The sequence below is a fragment of the Manacus candei genome, unplaced genomic scaffold, assembly GCF_025592945.1.
Source record: "Manacus candei isolate 608988 ecotype Guabito, Panama unplaced genomic scaffold, ASM2559294v1 h1tg000009l, whole genome shotgun sequence".
NCBI lineage: Eukaryota > Metazoa > Chordata > Aves > Passeriformes > Pipridae > Manacus > Manacus candei.
In genome coordinates this window covers 373,414-388,267 of record NW_026138057.1, presented here as the reverse complement: position 1 = coordinate 388,267, position 14,854 = coordinate 373,414, and the positions used below count along the sequence as shown (strand labels likewise).

The window sequence follows — 14,854 nt, the reverse complement described above, 5'->3', positions numbered from 1 at the left end:
ATGTCAACAGAGAGCACAGCTCTTCACCAGCGACAGACAAACGATCTTTACAAATGCTCTAGGAAGCACTGAGGAGAAAGAATGAAAAAATAAATAAATAAGTGTTGTGTAGCCCCGGATAATGCGATCTGCTGGTATTAAGTTTTCTCCTGAAGGAGTTAAGTACATACCAGCTGCTCTACATTAAACCGAGCTGGCATTTTAAATCATGCAAATTAGCTGAGCTCCCATCCATTGCAGCCCAGCATTTAACAGCACTGCTGTAAATGACACAAAGTACTGGCCAAACCAAGCCCTGCCATTTCAGCTGCTGTCAGAGAGGAAAGGAGGAGGGAGGGGGAGTAACTGCTCTGAGCGATGCTGCAGCTATTCACAAGATGGTTTACAAGAGCCTCCTTCCACCACAGGTATTGTTTGCACGACTGAAACGTGCCCATGTGCGTGGAAAGCCTGAGGCTTTTATTTGCTGAAAATCCATTTATATAAGCTACTAAGAACCACTGCAAAATTATCTAAAATTAAATTATTTGCCAGTGGAACACTGAAATTTAAAATCTCTTAATGCTGCACAATAAACACTGAGTGGATCTGAAGGGTCATTGGCTCAGAAACACTGACACAGCGGCCAACAGGAAGCCAAGGGTAGCATCAGTCCCCACCATCACATCTAACACTAACAGACATTTCTCAGACTGGGAAGGGAACAGGTGAAAATCTGTGTTTGTTCAACACAAACCTGTCTTCTACTGAATCTGAGAGGATTTGTTCAGGAGGCAGTAAAGAGGGCTAAATCTTATCTATTTCACATTGCTGTGGCCAAGAAACTAAGTTGCTATTAACAAGTGTAGGAGCTTCACAGACTTTCTTTTATTATTACTATTTCAGGTTCCTTGTTGAGGTAATCTGCTCAACAAGGGGAAGGTGGAATTAATTCTTGTGTTAAAATTAAGATACAGCTGCCTTGCTATCCAACCTGATCAACCAAACCTCCAGTGGACATGACCCAGGGACATTACATCCCACTGCACAACACTGCATATGCACCACAGAATCACTCCATGTGGCCCAAACCCTACCAGGGAAAAGGCCAAAAGGCATCTTACAGGCAAGAAAGGAAAATCTTCGCTGCTGCAGTGTGGGAAGTTGGTCTCTGACTGCTTGGAAACGGGATCCTAGGCAACCACTGCTCTTCCCTCTTGAAAAGCAGAAAGTGGTTTGGTTCAGTGCAATAGGCAAATTCATACAATTCCTCTGGAGAGGCTGTGTAGGGATAAACAGGATGCTCCACACTAGAGGACAGGCACCTTTCTGCCAGCTTTCTTTGGCAGTGCCCATCTGGCAAATTACCACGGAGGATCAGACTCCTGTGTGCTCCAGGGTCCATCCCGGAGGAGTAAGACACAGCAGTGCCAAAAATACTCCTTCCCAAAATAATCTGTCCAAGTTAAGCCCCAGACAAGTCTGGAATACATATGGCTGTCCTGAGAAGCAGACTGACCTGTGGTTATTGACCAAGCAGAGAGAAACCCATTTCTAAGCTGTTGCTTCAAATGGTCAATGCACATTTGATCTCGAAACACATGTGACATTTTTTAAATTAGTTCTGAAGACTTAAATATCCGTAGGACTCTTGCAAATGAAGAATAATTTAAAACAGAATCAAATTCGTCTTGCCAGACTGATCCATTAATTAGTGTCTCCATCAGCTACAAAGTTGCACATTGATCTCTGTGGAGGCAAGTGTGTCCTCTACATCTGTTCCAAGTCTCAAACTTCCAACAGCGACAGACAGATACTGTTCAAAGTTTACATTCTTGAAGAAAATGTAACTTTGTATCATGCTATATTGACTTAAGAATGACTTCTGACTCCAAAAGACACGACACCCATCTTTGTATCCGCTGGATCATACAACACTGTGCCTCACAGCTGTCTATCTGCCGGAGGAAGCAAATTTGTTAGAGCCCTTGTACAAGTTGATTGGAAATGACTTCCTGATAATTAACGTCATAACCTGAGAAACAGCCAAAATAGATGTGACGTGGAAAGACAGCTGTTAATCTTTTGAAAATACTTGTACGAAAGCAGCATTTAGCTTTTCAGTACTAAAGTTACCTGTACTCTCTAACAGTGGACATGGCTCAAGTGGAGATGGCTAAAATAAAAGGAATATGCTTCTAAATATTTGTTACAACATATACAAATATAACAAAATCTCAGTATCCATGTTCACCATAACATGGATGAAGCTGCATCAGCAACATGAAATCCTACTAAGGTATTAATTTTGTTCTGCCAATGGACAAGTATATAGAATTAATAGATGGCAAAAAATACAATGTAATAGTTTCTGGTCAGCATTTCCAGTAGAAGATGAGCAATCCTATCAGGGAAGACTCACCTCATTATGGGCCTCTGGGACCACCATGCCTTAGTACCCAACCTTCCCTCTCTCAAGGTAGGGAGGGAACAGCACCTCAAGCACTTTGTCCTCCACTCCTGTGAGCTCCTAGAGCTTGAAGGAAGGACTAAAAGTATTTAGAATTCTTGAATAGGTAGAAATTACCACTTTCAAAGAAAACACTGATGAATCTACCAACTTACTGCCCAAGAATTGATGTTTCACAGACCTGACCACGTTTTCTTGCCAAGCAAAGCACTACTGCTACCAAACCAACACCTGCCAATCCTTACTTACTCGGTCTTTACAGCCCATAAGTTTTCCTCCTTGCTTGTGTAAAATAAAACCTCAACAATTACTGTTGGGAAGTGGCTCACAAACCCTCTTTACAGCTGCTAGCTCCTCCAAATCAGCCTTACTACGGTCTGTACCTACACCGTAAACATGAACTCACAAGACACTTTGGCGTTATACCATGCTGGTCATTACAAGAAGGATAGAAGAAATGGATTGATGTTAGTGACAGAACAGGTAAAATACGGACAGTTAGGGACTCTTTCCAACTGTGAAAGAGAGGATAAGGCAACTTGTAGCCATTGCTGCAGAGAAAAAAAAAACCACATGAGGAAAAGGACTAAGGAAACCTTCAAGACAAGGGATGAACACAGGCTAAAAAGCAAGTAAACAGGACACTGTGAAGATATGATGATATGACAGTCCAAAACTGAACACGCATGGGGGAAAGAGTCCTGGTAAAAGTGTATTTTCAAATACAGAAGTTGGATATTTTTTCCCTTCAAGCATTGTTTTCCCACACATTGCTTCCAGTTCGAAAATAACCCAAAATTAAAATGAAAAATAATCCAAGTATAACACACCTAAAAATACTTTCAAGAGGCAAAAAAAAAGATTGAATCAGAATAAAACTTCAGATCTCAGCCTGTTTCAAAATAAGAAGTGACCTGTTTTCTCATTTATTTTAATATGTGGTTTATTTTTTAAAGTTTTAGCAGTTATTTCCATGCCTATGCTTTGCAAAACTGAAGAAACTGAGACTGTTTCCACAAACTATTTCAGAAAAAAACAATTTACAGATAAAATTAGAGGCATACAACTAAGTGCCAAGTGTTTGACTGAATTCCAGTTCTTGGTGAATGGAAAACCAGCAGCTTCCTGTTACAAAATGTACCAACAGTTCATGTCTAATAATACACATAATAACTAACCATTTATATACTTCAAATACAGAGGTATCTAAAAATAATATTAAAGCAGGGTATTTTTAGCCAGGTGAATTTCTCAGGAGAATGAAATTCTATGGTTTGTTGCAAGGAAAAAATAGAGCAATGGGTTAAAATTTTAAGAGCATCTCTTGATTGATACTAGAATAAAAGTAGAAGGTTTAGCCCCAAATCTTAAATAAGCAAAAAGCATCCTTTCATTAAAGGCCCAGCTATCGCTTTATTCATAACTATATCTTCTTAAACAGCATTTAAAATATTTATTCTGTTGCAAATTTGGAAAGTTCAAACAAAATAATTATTGATTTCAGTAGACCCTTATTTTCTCCTGCTTTGGTAGGAAAAGGGGACTTGTAGGCTTGAAGCATTAAAATAGTCTAGAAATTAATCTACAGTTAATTACAAATTAACTACAAATAATCCACAAATTATTCAGACATTTAAATCTAGTGGTGAGACAATCTGGAAAACAAAATTACAGAGTAGATGATGTTTCTCGAAGGACTCTTCACAGGAAATTAAAACCAGCCAACACCAACCGTGAATTTCCAAAATCAAGAACTGAATCCACCCTTTCTATCTCAATAAATAAAGGCTTTCTTTTCTGATATCCTCTGGATAGGCAAAAAGAGCACCAGTGGTGTAGGTATCATAATTTTATTTCTTTCGGGTACTTCTCAAATAATTGAAACTTGGGAAAGGTTCATGATTTGTTTATCAGACCTCTTCAAAATTTGATTTATTTTTTTTATCTTTTTGAGAACTAAAGCTCAAGTTCAGTGCCAGGAGCTTTTAAAATCAATACCTGTTATTCTCCTCTACTAATACCTCTACTATACCTCTCTCTTGGGTGTTACTGTACATCAAGTGTCACAGCAGAAGGTGATAAAACTTACTTGCTACAACAGGGACAAAAAAAGGGAGCCTGTTCCCTAAAGAGATTCAGCTTTATGGAGTAAACTAACAGTTTCAAGGGCAGAAGGAGAACACATGGACACCATATGCATAAGCATTTTGAACTGTTAACTAATAGCAGCAAAGGAGAAAGATAATCTAATATCAGGGGACTAGCTTGTAATTTTCTATAGCATTGCAGACCTTCTGACCTTGGGTAAGTTTCTTTGTGCCTCAGCCATCCATTTATAAAATAAGAACAACATCCCAACCTCTAAGGAGTGCTCTTAGGTTAAGTATATTAAAATTTGGAAGCCCCTTTGATATGTGTGTGTTTGTGTAAATAAATAATATGTGTATATATAAAAATATTTATATATACCCTACTAGAAGAGATCAGAGAAATAACAAATAAATAAACCAGAAGCAGGAAAAAAGGACATATTAAATGAGTGTTTCAAAAACACTACCATAGACCATAAAAACTTGACTGAATTCAACAGCAGCATTATTAGTTCAAGTAGAAATATCCTTGGAGATCCCATCTTGGGCAATTCTACAGTAAAGGTACTGAACTTGGGAAGGAACAGCACACAGTGAGCAAATGCTCTTTTATTCAAGAACTGTCACAATTAGACTGAAATCAGAGGGAAAAAAAATCTTCCATGTTCCAATGGAACTTTGAGTCCAAGTGACCCTTGGCATATTCTAAATGAAAACCCAATGATGAAAGAACCTTCTGAATTTATGGCACAATCTTATACCTTTTGATCAAATGCAGGGCATTAGAAAGGGGAGCTCTTCATATGAAAAGACAGATCACTGAAAAGCCCATCCTAATAATCACAATAAAACAACTTCAAAATTGTTTTCTATCTGGTAACATTTCATCTGGAGCAATCCCCCAACAATTTAATATTTACCAGTATGTATCTATAAATACATCAAAACCACTGTAATCATAAATAGAAGAAGAATTTGGCTACTTAATAGCCTCAGATTGCATATGGTGTGTCAAAAAAAAAATCCATCAGAAAGGAAAATACAGCAAGGGCTTTTTTGTAGGAATGTACTTGGGTACTTAACTATAATCATATAAACAAGATCATTAATACTAATTTCAAATTTCTTTTGTGCTTATATATATTTTGATAGCCTGAATCCATAGTTTTTCTTAGCCTCTCTCAACATTTCAGTGAAATTAATCCTTTGTTCACAAAGGATGCAATCTCATTTGATTTCTTTCAACATTGCAAAAAGCCATCTTTTCTGTTAAAGTTATCGGTGTTACTGACCACATTTCTCATCATTTCTTTTATAATTATCTCAGCAGCAGCAGCAGCACCAGCGAGACCAAATTTCACACCACTGAGGCAGCTCACATGATGGCATTGAAACCAATCAATGTTCATCTGACTTTAAACTGGCTCCAGATAAAGATTTGCTTGATTCCTGTCCCTTCTCAAGATGGTTTGGTAGTCAAGCTGTGAAGCCCAGCATCACACACAAAAATGGCCAATGCATGTGAGAAAGGAAGGCACAATTTCTCTGCAATATGCCCTATTAATCTCTCTCTCTATGAAGCTTCACATTAGCAAGACAGTGACACGGAGAAGTTAATTAAAATATAGAAAAGTAATTACTAATATCTGAACTATATGGCTTCATTTGGATTACTAATGGCATGGGAACAGGAGGATTGAGGCAGAGAAGGAAACCTTACAGCCAACAGATCTCAAGTCACGTGTGGCTCATCAAACAGTTGATGTGAGCCTAAATTTGAAGTGTGGAAAAATACTGGAGGAACCCATTAATTAATCAGCTTGAGAGCAGCACACAGCTGACTGAAAAACTCCCTGAAATGTGTCAGCAGCATGTTGTCAACCTGGGAATGCCTATCCAGTAGATTTTTTTGCAGAGAGCTGGAATGGAGCTTCTCTGCCAATTCCATTCCACAGCCTTGTCATTACTTGGACTACAGAATGCGTAGTGGAGAAAAAAATAGGAACATTTTCAATCTCCATAGGTATTGCAAATGTTTTTGGAGCACACCCCAGATGTAGATGATCTTCACAAATTAGGAAAGAAGAACTAAATCACTAGAAGAAAAAGCTAGTGTAAGATTGGAAAATAGGGAGATCTAGAACACCCCAAACTTAGACTGCCCCAGATCTATGCTGCCCAACTCAACAAGATCTTCACAAATTGGGAAAGCAACATGAAGAAAAATCTAGTTGAGCAAGGGAGCTTTATTTCAGACAATGATACGTAACCAAAGAGTTCAGTAGATAACACGAAGAGCTGTAAGAGTTCTAGAAATCCTGTAAAAGAACTAGGTTTGCTTAGTGTAGAGAAAGAGAAAAGTGAGTGAAAAAAAAACACCCAGTGAGCACCTGTCTGCCATGTCCACCAGGAGAGGGGAACTCCCAGTTTTCAGCAAATGAATATTGCAAAGAAGTTTGCAAAGAAATAACAAGTCCTACCCCAACCCCTCCCTGCCAAACACTAAGCACAGTTACAAGTAATTGCTGAATACACATACTTTAATACCAGGTTAAACAGTCTGTTAACTTGAAGTGTTTTAGTGGAAGGGTGGGATCAACCACTTAACAAGGGCCCAGTGCCTTTTGGGCTGCTTCAGGTACTGAAGGTACAGTGATTACTTTTTTGGTCTTCCAGAGAAAGAAAATCAAGAAGCTGGAGAATACAACATAGCAGCAATAAACACTAATTAAATCCATGATCTCCTTCATTGGCATTCCCAATAACATGGCAACAGACTGCATTCCTGGAACAGCATCTTCCTTCTTGCATCTGCATGAACAATTACACCACGGCCACTGACTCCTAACTGGCAATGACTTCTGTCTTAAATAACTAATGCAAATTTAGTAGCCAAATACATTCGACTTTTTCAGAATCACTAATAAATACCAGTTTGTAGATGAGAGATCACTATCTTGGCCATCCACTTGACGGAAGTTTCTCTGGTAACAAAGTTAAATATTTCCAAAACAACGCTCTCTAAATATGGCTTCAATTTATTGGCGGTGTTTTCAAATTAGACAAAATAAGCACCAGTGCAACAGTCGGATAATGTTGTGCACAACACAGGGATTTTAATATGGAAAAATTAGTGGAGTGTGTATATCAGTAACAATAAAATAGGAATGATACTGCCATGATTCATCGACCTAAGATTTCCGAGTAGCATTTACAATGGGCTTGACGCTAAAACCCTCAGACCTTTCTTTGGAAAGTGCCTCTGAAATACTCCAAAGAATGCTTTTTATAAATTGCACAGCATTTTAAATAACACATTGCCCATATATGGCCTTAAGGCACAAAACTTCTAGTTAGTATAAAATCCAGTTTACACATGTAAAACCGTATTAAGAGCAACAAAAAAATTAGCAAAGCATTTAGAAGTTTTCACTGATACCACATTTGTAAGTGGGACATCCTGATTTTTAGCAGTTTTTTTAAATTTGGTGCTTTAATAAACACCACCTGCAGTGCTCATGTTCTCTGAAGAATCAGGCTCGAGAAAGGTACTACCTGGCACCCAAAAAGCTCATGAAGTATGTAAGTGGCTTGAAACAGCATTAGAACATGGTCTAGTGTCCTTACATTCTGGTCAACGCACCAGACACAGCCTCTTCTCCAGAATAATCAGTCAACTAGCACAGGGAAAAGGGCAAACACAAAATCAAAGTGGAAGTGTATATATATATATATATATATATATGTCACGATGGAAGGGGGAAATGCAATGGGATTAAAAGCAACTCCTCGCAATACTTCCAGAACTGAGAGAATTGATCCAAGTGACACAATCTCTCTCTAATTCTCCCTCCACCCACACAGGAGGATATCATGTCCTTCCCTGTGGGCTGAAAACTCCACACAGGGACCAAGATCTACAAAAGACAGGTGCCAAAACAGTCAGCATTGTGGATCTAACCCCAAAATTCCACTGTAAGAATACAACTTCCCTCCCTCACAGGTGATGCCAGGTGCCTGCACAGTAAAATGGTGAGGGCCACATTGGTGCTTCAGATGAACTATGCAGAGAAGCAGGTGATCACCCTTAGAGGACATGTCTATGATTCTCAACACCTGGTACAGTGTTTAAGACTAACCCTTACCAGGCTTATTATCAGAAAACACTTCTATACCTGAATGCAACTGGAAGGCCTTCCAAGATAAAAATGCTTCTGCTGCTGACATACCACCTGGCAGCTCTCCATCCATCTTACTCCTCCTCCCTGGGGAAGGAGGAACAGTAGAAAAAGGAAAGAACAGTGCCCTTGACAAAACACACCTGGAAAAATCTCCTGTTCCAAATGACCACCTTGAATGGCAGAACCCTGCATGCTTATGTGGGCAGAAGGATCAAAGTTGGATCAATAAGAACAACAAAAAATGACTGTGTTTATTCAAGATAATGGATAGTAAAACAAGTCTGGCTGGTTCACACCTTAAAAGGTGCTGGTCATCTGCTCAGACTGCTATCCAGAGAAGGTTACTGAGAAAGCAAAGCTTAAGAATTCTCCTGCTGCCGGAGTTATTAAAAAATGGAAAATTACCTGACATTTCTCTGGCCAAAATAGCTCCCAGTTTAAATACAACAAATTAGCATAAAGACCCTTTCATCATCAGGATACAAAAAATGGGGTTTGTTCCACATCTGTAGAAAGGTTAAAACCACCATAGCGTTGCCCCTACTGCTGCAACCAGCTCCCACTGGTAGGATCTCTCTGAGCATAATCTGTCACAAGATGAGAAACTATTTCTGAATAACAATCACTTTTGCAGGAATATAGGTTTCTATGCAGAAGCCATGGCATGTCTAAGAGAAAAAGCAGCAGATAACGCAATTTTGCTGACGTTTCATAATCACAAGGACAGACTCTGGCACAAGTGAAAGGGAGCACTTGATTCTCCCGCAAGGGCAAGATGTGATGTACAGGTGTCTGTCTGCTGCCACCACCCTGCCACCAATGCTTGGCTGTCTCCTTCTCCTGCTCTCAGTCCCTCAGGAACTGCTACAGTCATATTTGTCTGGCCAGAGCAGCCCAATACGTCACCCTGTCTACCAGCAACGAAACTGCAGCACATCCTAAAATCAGGGCACGCGGTCAAACGCGCCCAGTCAGTAGTCACATTTGTCTGAAGAGAATAGGGTTATGAGGACATAGCTTTCAAAATCTAGATGGTAGGGATGATCCATTATTTCTTGAGGAAGGAAAATAACAAGTAAGTTATCTGTTATCATTTCCCTACCCCAGTATAATGGTATCACCTTCCACTGGACTCAGATAGTGGTAGCAGCATCTTGTAATGTATATAGCTGTTGCCAAAATACATCACGCTGCTATACAGTGATCTCTGTATAATGGTGATCAATTCTGCTTGCTGCAGCACACCATCTGCTTTGCTCCCACTGTAGTACACTCCACACACTATATCTCACGCTGCTGCAGAGCACACCAGGGCGCAGGCAGGACAAGGCAATCTGGAAAGCCATCCTGGAAATGTTACCATGAGACAAAAACTAAACGAGCTGAAGAACGTACATTTTCCCTCCCTATACAACAAGCAGCATATATAACGATGCACAACTGATACAGATTAAAGGAAAATCAAAAAAATGTGTATTGATAATGTGTTGCATCTGTGATGTCATGCACATATAGCATTATAACAGGCAATTCCACTTGAGTGTTCATTTCCTACATAATCTGTTTCATTTAGCTGTACTGAATTACAGGTATATTGTAATTTAGCATGAAGCACTGCCTCCCATTCACTCCCCACACAACTACAAATACAAAATGTTCACACAACTAGTGCTCTGGTACAGTACCAAACACAAAACACATTAATAACAACCAGCAATCTTCCCCCAGCCCAGGCACACAACCCAGCCATCACACTTAGCACCTACATAAAGAACACAAAGAACACACCCCATAAACAACATCTCTACAGTCTCCCTTCTGCAAATCCCCCCAGGTTCAAGCAAAGGTGACAGAGAAGGCAACACAGGCAAAAAGCACATGCAGCCTCATCCCTGACAACCCCACCTCAGCTCCATCATGCTGACAAAATTACACATGCCACTATGTGGAATATAAAACATCCCAGCACTTCAGACAGATGTTAGCACATCCACACATCCCTTCTCACACTGCTATTTACCCCAGAAAACCTGCTGCACACTTTCAACACAGAAATAAATTCTCACATACACCTCCCCAGCATTTGGTGCCTTCTAACCTGTGTGTCAAATCCATTTTCTACCAAGCTACTCTTCCTTGCTGGGAGTCCATCTCCTGCGTTTTCTTGTCCATTAGAAGATTTGAGAGGAATCTGGCTGGAATACAATGGCTTCGTCACCTCCACCTTGTTCCCAAACTTCAGGTAACAGGGCTGTGGGATGGTCCTGGCCGTTGGGACATGCAGGATTGGAGCAGCGCTGTGTACGGGTTTAGGTAGTCCCGATTTCATTTTGGAGGCTACCAGGATGGCTGGCATTTTCTCTTTCTGCTTTCCTAACACGTTTTCTGTCAGCAGCAGCAACGGCAGAGACAGCAGGCAGGGAGAGAGAAAAGGACACGTTGGGGAGGCTGCTCTACACTAAGGCAGGCTGGTTTACTGCAGAGATCTCCAAAACCGGCTTAGAATTTGAAACCAACAATAAAATCAACTGAAAAAAAAACCAACAAAAAACAAACCACACTACTTTCAGCCTAATATATCTCCCAGTTTTATGCCAGCCTTCCACCTGTTTCCTCTGTTTTTATTTTCAGTTCTTCACCACTGTCCTCTTTCCTATTTCTGCTATTTAACTTGCTCTGTCCTTTCTCTGCCTGACTCCTGTAATTTTCTTGCCTGGAAATGAGAGACTTTCACTCCATTATCTTGTCACTGCATCTCCAAAGTGAGGCAGCCTTTAGAACAGAAAAAAAAAAGGAACCTGCTGCTGCATATGCTTCCCCTTCCGTACGCACTAGAGAGTGAGTGAGCAGGATTTCCAGCTTAAGATGTCTTTCTTCAGTCTTAGCCAAGAAGCAGATGTAGCTCAGTGTGTTAATGACTGATGCCCTTGGATACGAGCCTTAGAGAATCAAGCCTCTTAAGCCTAAATAGCTGTGAACAGGACAACGATGCTGTAACAGAAGGAGAAACGTCCACTGACAGCGATTTTAAATCAAAATATGTCAGTGGCCGCAGAATTTCCCGGCTCCCCCAGTGCTGAGCATAAAAAGCTGGAAGGGGGGGGGGGGAGGAAAATTAAAAATAAACCCGATTCAGCTGGCAGAGGGAAGGGAAAGCAGCCGGCAGCTCATGTTCCCTCCCGCAGTGTTGCGGGCTCCCGCCCGGCGCTGCTCGGCGCATCCCGGGGGGGCCGGGACCAGCCGGGCGGGAGGCGGCGGCTGCCCGGCCCTGCCGGCACGGAGCGGGCAGGGCGGGCCCCGGATTGGCTCTGCCCGCTCCGAGTAGGAACAAAAAAATAAATAAATAAATAAATAAAAATAAATCTCTCCCTCTCTCCGCAAGGGGAGGAGCGGCTTCGGCTCCCGCGGCGGGCAGGGAGACCCGCGGGGCGGTGGGGTCTGGAGGGATGCTCCGGCGGGCTGGAGGGATACTCCCGCGGCGAGCTGCGGACCCCTTTCTTTTCGAAATTTAAAAAAAAAAAAAAAAAAAATTCAAATCAAAGCACCTGGAGGTGACTCATTGTTCGTGGCTGTTCGGGAAAACTCCCGCTGCCAGCATCAACAGGAATTTGAATAAACGCAATGAGTAATCCGGCCCTGTTATAGCAACACTTGGCTTTGGGGAGGCTTTCAGTGTCACAGGTTCCTCCTCACGCTGCTCTGCCGATGCCAGAATCCCCCATTCCTGCCCACCCTGACACATTTCAGAGCTGCACATATCCCTCTTCCTGCCCACACCTGAACCATCCTTGACAGCAGAGGATTATCAGCATGGAAATCAAGGCATCAAGAGATGCCTTCAGACTGTATGGGGGCGGGGGGCTCAGCACCAGGATATACAGTGCCACGATGCCCACTTTTCAGGTAGCCTGTAAGGGCAGGCAAAGGTTTTGACTTACCTCACTACAAGAAAGATGTTGAGGAGTGGGAGCGTGTCCAGAGAAGGGAATGGAGCTGGGGAAGGGCTGGAACAAAAATGTGATGAGGAGCAGCTGAGGGAGTTGGGGGGCTCAGCCTGGAGAAAAGAAGGCTCGGGGGGGACCTTCTCACTTTCTACAAATCCCTTTCTACAAATCACTTTCTACAAAGGAGACTGTAGCCAGGTGGGGGTTGGTCTCTTCTCCCAAGTGACAAGCGATAGGATGAGAGGAAATGGCCTCAGGTTGTGCCGGGGAGGTTTAGATTGGATATCAGGAAAATTTCTTCACTGAAAGGATTCTCAGGCATTGGAACTGTGTACCCAAGGAAGTGTTAAAAAAACATGTGGATGTGGCACCTGGGGCCTTGGTGCAGTGGTAACATGGCAGCGCTGGGGTAACAGCTGGACTCGATCTTGGAGGTATTTTCCAACCTTAGCGATTCTGTGATTACATTCAGGGAGAGGAGGGTGTCTCAGAATAATATTCTCAAAACCAATGTGAGACACAGAAGAGAAAGGTGCATTTAAATCACTTCCTCATCACAGCCCCAAACAGGGGCACTTCCTTCATCTCCTTATTATCACCTCATCCACTGCCTGAATACTGAACCCTAAACCACTGCCTGGGTGGCAAGGACAAGAACAATCCCAGCAAGGAGAGAGAATCATAGAGTGGTTTGGGTTGGAAGGGACCTGAAAGGTCATCTAGTTCCAACCCTCCTGCCATGGGCAGGGACACCTTCCACTAGACCAGGTTGCTCCAAGCCCCGTACGGCCTGGCCTTGAGCACTTCCAGGGATTGGGCATCCAGAGAAGCCATGAACCTACCCTTGAAATATCTGAAATACACAGTGGGTGAGCATCCAACCCACAGAGCTGCTGAGCAGGACAGAGGAGGCCCCCGCTGCCCTGCCCCAACCAGGCTGCAAGCAGTGCTCAGGGAAGGAAGGCCCAGTCATGCTCAGTGACTCATTTCGAGGGGAGCTGGGACACCTATTTGACTTTTTAAGGAAGTTTTAAATGTGCAAACCCCAGGTTTTTCTACCTGAGACTCTTTCAGACAGAAAAATGAGGCATTTCTAGATTGTATAGTAGGCGCCTCCAGGATTAGGCAGCAGGACTAGTTCAGCATTTTAGGAAATGGAATGAGATGAGACCTGCATGCTGGATCCTTCTGCAGATGTCATCTTAAATAATTACCCAAGGTTACATAGTGAATAAGTGGCAAAACTGAAAATTAAGGTCAGAAATTGTGCTCTACTCCTTATAAAGTACAATTTTTCCACAGCTTTACAATATAAAGTGTAATTCAAGTTCCCACCATACACATAAAGCTCACATATTGAGTTTTGGCTGTTGCTGGCATTTTTCAGCACATCTGCTCTCACATGTACCAATTCTCTAGGCTGTTTTGTAGTAACTAGAACATTTTTTTTGTAGCTGTTTTTATAAGCAACTGCTTTCGCCCCGGTCTCTTTATCCACTAATCTCAGATTGGAAACTGCACATCCCTGTTCATCCACATCACTGAGATCCCACTGAGACAAGTCTTCTAGTGTTCTGTCATAGCCACCCACAATGGCAGCTTAAACACAACTATGTAGAAAATTTCAAAACCCTACAACTCGATAAAGAATGTAAAATTTACCATCTGAAAGGACTGGTAGTCATGGGAGCAGAAATGTGTCAGTGCTCCAGCCTTCAGTGCTGAGAACTCAGCCCTACTAGCTAAGAGAAGGTTGGGCTGAAATATGAAGAACTTGAAAAACATCCAAGTCTGAAAACAAGGCTAATTTTAGGTCTGTAATATAATATAGTAAAGTTTTAAAACAATTAGAAGATCTAATTGACAGCTTTATGCTCTGTTCTTCACTTGCATGTTTTATGAGGTTCAGGCCAACAATCCCTGATGGACACAATTTGCCAATTTTTTGTTGTTCTGTTTTCATCTTGGAAAACTGGCTGGGTTACAGGATACCAAAACAGCCACAAAGTTCATTTGACCAAAAGGAAAGGATTCCTTTCATTGCTCCTTTAACAATTATGGAATTTGATCCTTTGATGATGGTGAATTGAATATTCCACAGTTCCTTCAGACACTTAAGGGAGTCTTACTGATTTCTCAGTCCTGTCTTCCCGACTGAAGATGGTGTCTTCTGAACTCAGTCTATGCTCC

At 41.7% G+C, this 14,854-nt stretch overlaps 1 protein-coding gene across 6 annotated transcripts in view; it reads right to left on the bottom strand.

The window, feature by feature from the left end:
- NAV2 (neuron navigator 2) overlaps nucleotides 1–11,846 on the bottom strand; it is a 210,088-nt gene extending 198,242 nt beyond the window's left edge. For 3 of the 6 annotated variants that reach the window (XM_051777241.1, XM_051777244.1, XM_051777242.1), the window contains exon 1: nucleotides 10,819–11,845. In XM_051777241.1, coding sequence (XP_051633201.1) covers nucleotides 10,819–11,076 — 258 coding nt within the window. In that variant the 5' untranslated portion in view covers nucleotides 11,077–11,845. Of the gene's footprint in view, nucleotides 1–10,818 lie in introns of all 6 variants that reach the window. The other 3 variants (XM_051777240.1, XM_051777243.1, XM_051777246.1) reach the window with 3 other exon arrangements.
- Nucleotides 11,847–14,854: the final 3,008 nt, after the last annotated feature.